General features: G+C 42.9%; 1 protein-coding gene across 2 annotated transcripts; it reads left to right on the top strand.

Annotated features, from left to right (window-relative positions):
• The first annotated feature begins 298 nt into the window (after positions 1 to 298).
• On the top strand, positions 299 to 5,913 carry sypl1 (synaptophysin-like 1). Of its 2 annotated transcripts, none has more exons than XM_076154478.1 (6): positions 299 to 628; positions 1,086 to 1,270; positions 3,381 to 3,499; positions 3,644 to 3,848; positions 3,930 to 4,121; positions 4,565 to 5,913. In XM_076154478.1, exons 2-6 carry the CDS (start codon positions 1,199 to 1,201, stop codon positions 4,694 to 4,696), a joined length of 720 nt encoding a protein of 239 aa, XP_076010593.1. In that variant the 5' UTR covers positions 299 to 628; positions 1,086 to 1,198; the 3' UTR covers positions 4,697 to 5,913. The 2 variants fall into 2 exon arrangements, with proteins under 2 accessions (XP_076010593.1, XP_076010600.1); XM_076154485.1 differs by having other exon boundaries at positions 1,163 to 1,270.
• Positions 5,914 to 6,697: the final 784 nt, after the last annotated feature.

Genomic DNA, 6,697 nt, shown 5'->3' on the forward strand with positions numbered 1-6,697 from the left:
CTCACTTAAGTTTGATCTTTGTTTTTATGATATTCCTTAACCTTTCTTTCTTACTGATTCATACCATTGCCCAATTAGTTATTTGTGCAGCTTCTCATCTTCAGGCAATGTGAAATCAGTGTAAAGACGGTGCAGGATGAGATGTGAGTGTTTACTGAAGATCTTAGTTTATTTAGAGCTGCATTTCAGCCCAACAGAGCGTCTCTCCTACAGCCAGAAGCGAGGGAGGTGTGATTGCGTCATGGAAAAACCTCCTTAAGTTCCACAAAGTCCATTAAATTTCCATCCTCCCTATTCCAAAGTGGGAGTATAAACATCCCTCAAGGCTAAAGTGCAGTGGGATCTCAAGTTCAAACTCTTTTAGGCGAGGAATCCTAAACTGGGTGCTCTTCTTTTTGGCTGAAATGACTCTGGTTGTCTTCTGTCCCAGTCTGCAGCTCTGAATCTTTTCGTTTTCCTAAAGGAATTTGGGGAATTCTGTGGCTTTTGCCCTTAAAAAGTCATATGACCAGTCAGCACCAAGGAGCCATTAAAACGGCAACCTCAGCAAGGAAACGAGCTCCGTGTTCCAGCGGATGGATCCAATGAAAACCCTGTAAAAAGTACTTCTGATGCCTTCACGTACTCAGTGAGTTAACGGTAACTTTTCCTCTTCGCTGTATGGAACTGAATCTGCTCGTCTTTCTGTGACATTAAGTCGTTTTATTTGCAGTGTGTTGTATGTGCGTATGTATGGAAAAACAGCAAATTCGTTTTCATCCAGCAAATCCTGTCATTTAATACGAGGCGCAGTTTCGTCGAGTCTGTGCGCACTTTGGCACACTTTCCGCGTTTTCTCTCTGCTTTTCTTGCGTATTTTACGCGGTGGCATCAGCAATCGCAGCGCAGGGAAAGGCGTTTTACACTCCGCTGCAAAAAATATCCCTCACAACTAATAAGCTCTAGTTAGATTTCGAAGATTCTTCCCACAACAAACGGAAAATATCCCAACGTTTATCCCGGAAACCTATCAAACTGCACTGCGTTCTGTGCGTAAAGCAAAGTTCGCGCCTGGACTAACTTGTTGAAATGGACATTTTTTACAGTGTTTGAAGCAAATCCACGTCATTCTGTCAAACGACTCCCCTTTTTCCTCCCTGTTGGACCAACGTCCACATTTAAGGAACAAGGATAAAGACGTGGGATCGGGCGCAAAATCATGATGACCGGATTTCGGTTGAACTTGTCGCCCCTGAAGGAGCCCCTGGGCTTCGTCAAACTGGTGGAGTGGGTAAGTTTACATCTAATACGCTTGTGTGTGTGTGATACCCAGAGGACAGGGAGGGAGGGAACCTCGGTCCCTAACTTGGCCTTTTGGTTCTTAATTTTTTCCTCATCTCTAGAAAACTTCAGCCCAAAATGTAACATAAGGCTACAAATCAATAATTTTTAAAAAGCACTTTTGAATTGGAAAATCAACAATCTAGAACTCATCTCATTCACTGCACAAAAGTGACTAAAACGTCATTTTATCTCTCATTCCTGGAACGATTACAGATCAGATGTCAAGTATAGAGTTTCTCCAGCACAAAGCAAAGGCCTGTGACTGACTGGGTGTGACATATAGAGCTTCAAGGATAAACTTAGTCAGTCATGATAAGGGCAGAGGAGTTGAAACATCCCCAGAAAGACCACTTCTATTCATTTTATGTTCTTGAAAGCATGATTTCTGGTCTGATTTTAGCTCCAATTCTCATTTAAGTGAGTTGAAGTGGCGTTATAGTCCAGAGCAGTTTGGACTCGTTGCCTGGTTGCACAGTTCTGCCCTCCAAATGACACACAGAGTTATTGGTTCATTTATCTCGCACAATAATTTACCCCTGTAAAAACTAGAAGGCTCTGATACGTTGGTGACTGACCCCCCAACCCCACACACACACACACACTCACACACAAACAAGCTCACACACAAGCTCACACACAGGTTTTATCTACAATGTTTTCTTGAATTCATCAGTTTTGCCCTGGAGAACTGGGTCAATGAATCTCAGTCAGGAACACAGCTGAGCCACAGTTTCTCTCTTTCAGCTGTTTTCTTTCCTCATAACACACACACACCCTCTCTCTCTCACACACACACACACACACAGTCATCTGACTCAGGACAAGGCTGTGAAGGTATGCAATTGTGTTGGCCTTGTGTTGCTCTTAACAGCTCTACCTACCCTTAATTCAATGTACAATAATGTGGAGTGTGTGTTTGGACCTTTTGACAGTTATTCACACTGTGATTCAGTGACCTCTTAGTGGGAGTGTGACACAGTTAGTTCAAGTAAAATGTGTGAGAAAGGGCTTACTGTGTGTGTGTGTGTGTGTTAGTGGGTACGTAGAAAAACAGGAAGTGGCAGCCAGTGACATCTGGAGAAACCTCTGGTGCACGGCCTTTAGCTGTGTGTGCACTGTGTATGTGTACATTTACAGTATACAGTGTGTGTGGTACATGCTAAGTATCATATTGTGCTGATTGAACAGAAATGAATACGTTTGTTTCTCTAATTTCCTTAAATAGGTTTGGTTTGTCCTGGTGAGATCAGCAGGTCACATGATCTAATCCCTCTCCTGTTCCCTGCATTCTCGCTGCTCTCACTTTCACATGACTAATAAAGCCACTATAACCCATTAGTATATTCATTTCTTTCTGTCTAGGCCAGCACATTACTGGAGCTATTATTGGCCTGCACCTTCCAATAGTCACAAACCCTCCACCTAGCCATCATGGGGCGATCAGGGCAGCAAATGTTCAGTACTTACGACAAAGATGTTGTTCAGATCGCTTTGTGTGCTATCAAATAGAAATTGTAATGTTAAAGTGGAAACCCCAGGTGTTATCAGAAGGATTTGGTATAAACGGTCACTGCTTTACATCTACAGGATGGAAGGAGAGTTGATTTAAAGTGGAACTGCCATTTGGACAAAATATGGAAAAATGTTGGCTTATTTCTTAGGCTTAATTCATGTGTTTATAAGCAAAGGGCCTTGGCAAAGTGATGTCATGAAATAGTTGCATAGTGAGTTTTCTGTTGAGCTGTTGGAGAGAAGCAGTGTGTCCCCCAGGCTCCTCACTGCTGACATCGTGCTTTTTCTGCCAGCTTTGTGTGTGAACGCCCGCTGAAGTTATACTAAACCATCATGTGTGTGTTTGATTAAATGGCTTGTGATTTATGTGGTAATTGTACTATCCCAAATAGATTAGAATGAACTTTTCTCTAAGGCATCTTATTTTTGGGAGGTTTTAATGTTATTTCCCTAAAGCTAAACAGAGTTTTCTCACATCAGTAGATATTATTCCCCTAATTTCCCTCACTGTTTCTCTCTTTCTCTCTCTCTCTCTGTCCAAACAGCTCACAGCCGTGTTTGCTTTCGGGAGCTGTGGGGGATTCTCAGGGAGGAACGTCGTTTCCGTCTCCTGTGGCGATGGCAGGAACGAAACGCTCGATGCCGACTTCCACTATCCGTTCAGGTGAGTCTCAGTGCTGTTTTGTTTTTTGACGGGAAGGGAAGGGAAATTAAAAATCAGGTTTCAATTGATAGTTCTTTAATACCTCAAAATAAGTCAATGTCAACTCATGCCCTTGTGCCATCATCCATGTTGTGTGGTGTCCAGGTTAAGCCAGGTCCCACTCATCGAGGGAAATACCACTTTATGCAACCGTTCCGTCTCCACCACCCACATGATGGGAGACTCGGCCTCCTCCTCCGAGTTCTTCGTGGGTATCGGCGTCATCTGCTTCTTGTACTGCATGGTGGCGCTGTTGGTCTATTTGGGCTACATGCACGTCTACAAGAACTCTGACTTCGGACCCATCTTTGTGAGTTTACCAGATCTTTTTAATCCATCAGAAAGTAACAGACCCTGGCTGTAGAGTTGACGTGTTCCCTGTTACATCCAGGACTTTGTGCTGACGGCGACTTTGGTGTTCTTGTGGCTGGTGTGCTCCTCCGCCTGGGCCAAGGGCCTGCAGAACGTGAAGGACGCCACGGACACAGCCGGCATCATAAACACGCTGGCCCTCTGCACGGGGAACAACGTCACCTGTGAGGTCACGGAGTTCGCCAACATGCGAACCCTCAACATCTCTGTGGTGAGCAGAAATCCAGACAGGCACCATCACCACAACATCGCCTGACCTAAATACCATTTTCAGATCCGTCTTGAGCAGTCCCCGGCTTTGGTTACACTCGCACCATGCCTCTGTAAACATTTACTTCACCGGTTATACATCTGCACTGAGACCTCCTCATCTCCTGGGACAACTGTTCAAAAAAGCTATCAGACCACAGTACACATTTGTTGAAGTTTGACCGATGATTCTTCACTCTGCCTTACATGCTGACTGCCTGCAGCACGGACGATGAGCAATGACAATCAAATTCATCTCAAAGACCCCATTGTTGCTCCAAATTTTTTTTCAAATGTAATGTAAACACCATAATTAGTGTGAGATCAGCGTAAAGAGACATCAGCATGCATCAGATCCTTCTTGTCTTGTCTTTCAGTCTTACTAAACTTCTCCTGTCCCTTCAGGTGTTTGGCTACCTCAACATGTTTGTGTGGGCGGGCAATGCCTGGTTCGTCTACAAGGAAACGCGCTGGCACTCTCAGAAATACTCCTCGCAACCCGGACCTGGAAGGCAACAGGTCCCTGCGCCCATCTAACACGTACACACGGACACACACACATTCAACACACGCAGGAAGAAGGAAAGCGGTTGAATGTAGATCTGTGGATAGAACGGATGAGAGACAAGATGGTGAATATTAGATCTACTTGTTATTCAGTCACAGCTGGCTGAGTGTGCCAACCATTGCAGGCCGCTGTTGAAGTCGTGTGGTTAAAGCACTCCTGACTCTGATTTAATAGCTTTTTAAAGTGACCGTCACGTCATCCCTTGTTCATTCATGAGATACTTGAGCGGAGAGACGGTTTGGATAGAAACATAGACGAGATGAAGCATCACATCTACAGCGTGGTTTCATCTGTAGAACCTCTATTATTATTATTATTGCAATTTGTTTTTACATTTTTAGCAGTCAGCACACCAAAGTCCTTCTTCCATGAATCCCCTCTGTGGTTTCTGTAGCTGTCGTCATGCACAGCAGACAGATCTTAGTATTCACACATTGAGCTTTACGCAGTAGCTCAGGTATCCAGGAAGATGGACTTCTTCACTTTTCCAATCTTCTTTTATGACATTTTCTAAGTTGGAGCTTTATGTAGTGAGTGATGGATGTACGGTACCGCAATCTCCTCCTTGACATTTTCGATGAAGGACAGTTTGATGAAGGTGACTCCTGGCTTGTCATGCACGTTGAGGCATCATGAAGGAACTGTTTAGGACATCATAACCACTTTACTTCACATCCCAGATCATTACATTAAATGCATTATGTATACATTTGATATGACGGAGCTGAGAGATATTGAGCCATGAAGCTGTTTTGCACACAGTGTATACATTCACATTCAAGACTCAAACACCTATTTATTCATTCATAGTTAGCATGTTCGCCCCCTAGTGGAATTGGAACAGACTTTCATTCATAATATAATTCAATACCAAAGATGGCGATGGAGATAAGCTGGCTATATCAGGCTGCTTAGATTAGTTTATACATTCAACATGTATCACATCCTTGTACTTAATACATTAATGATGTTCCTCAATGCACCGTCGCAGTATAAGCCAAGAAGGTGTGTCTCAGGCTTTGCTTTATTTCATTTCTAAGGTACCATGAAGGTGTAATCCTTCCTTGATCGTGTCGTCGATACTTTTTTATTGTCACAGTGTTGAACATACTTATGATTTCCTCCATACTTTATCTCTTTAAGATTCCTCCTTTACTTTACTTGCATTTACCGCTAAAAACAGAAACACTTTTGCCAAAAACTGCTTCAAGTGTTACATGAATCATCTTGTTATTTTTATTTTTTCTAGTGTTTCATTGAATGGTTTAATTGTATGTTTTTTTTAACTGTTTCAGTTTTGTAGAGTAGTTGCTGGGGTTTCTGTTTGCTTTATTGGCTTCTGCTCTGGTGGGAATATAAGTGTGATGCTGTATGCACAAGGACAAAGTTAAATGAATCAACATGTGCATGTGGTGTACTGGTTATGCCTCTGCAATCCTGTAATCATCATCCAACCAGCTATAGCTTTGTGAATGATTTCTATGCATTTAACCTGCTTAACTGCCTTTAAAGAAGCCATCCATTCACTCTGTGACATGCAGAATGTGTGTGTAATTTTGTTTTTCAATAAAAATGTTTTTTTTTTTAAACATTGCTTTAAATCTATACATTGCTCCTTAATAGACGCGCCAGCTGCTCTTACAGGAATGTATTCATGGTCAACATCCCAGGATAAACATGGATCTGATCCCATCATTTCTGATTAAAAAACAAAACATCTCTAGAGGGTCTAGAAGGCGAACACAAATGAAAGCAGGCAGAGAGGAAGTGGAGTTTATGTGCTGGCTTGTCCTGTGACCTCAATAATTGCATTGTGGGGAACAAACACAACATTGTGGTTGAATCAACCTGTTTGTGTGTGTGTGAGAGAGAGAGGGAGAGACAGAGAGAAGGGGGTGGAGACTGCTGGTGTGGTTATATGACAGAGAACAGCAGTGTGTGTGTGTGTGTGTGTGTCTGTGTGTGTGTGT

This window comes from Genypterus blacodes, unplaced genomic scaffold (assembly GCF_046128005.1).
Source record: "Genypterus blacodes isolate CSIRO-AG114 ecotype Tasmania unplaced genomic scaffold, CSIRO-AGI_Gbla_v1 ptg000007l_1, whole genome shotgun sequence".
Taxonomy (NCBI): domain Eukaryota; kingdom Metazoa; phylum Chordata; class Actinopteri; order Ophidiiformes; family Ophidiidae; genus Genypterus; species Genypterus blacodes.

Bases quoted from the DNA above. Each gene is read 5' to 3' on its own strand.
- sypl1 (XM_076154478.1), top strand. From the start codon at position 1,199: ATGATGACCGGATTTCGGTTGAACTTGTCGCCCCTGAAGGAGCCCCTG. The intron at 3,849-3,929 runs GTGAGTTTACCA...TGTTACATCCAG, and splicing joins CTGACTTCGGACCCATCTTT to GACTTTGTGCTGACGGCGAC. The intron at 4,122-4,564 runs GTGAGCAGAAAT...CTGTCCCTTCAG, and splicing joins GAACCCTCAACATCTCTGTG to GTGTTTGGCTACCTCAACAT.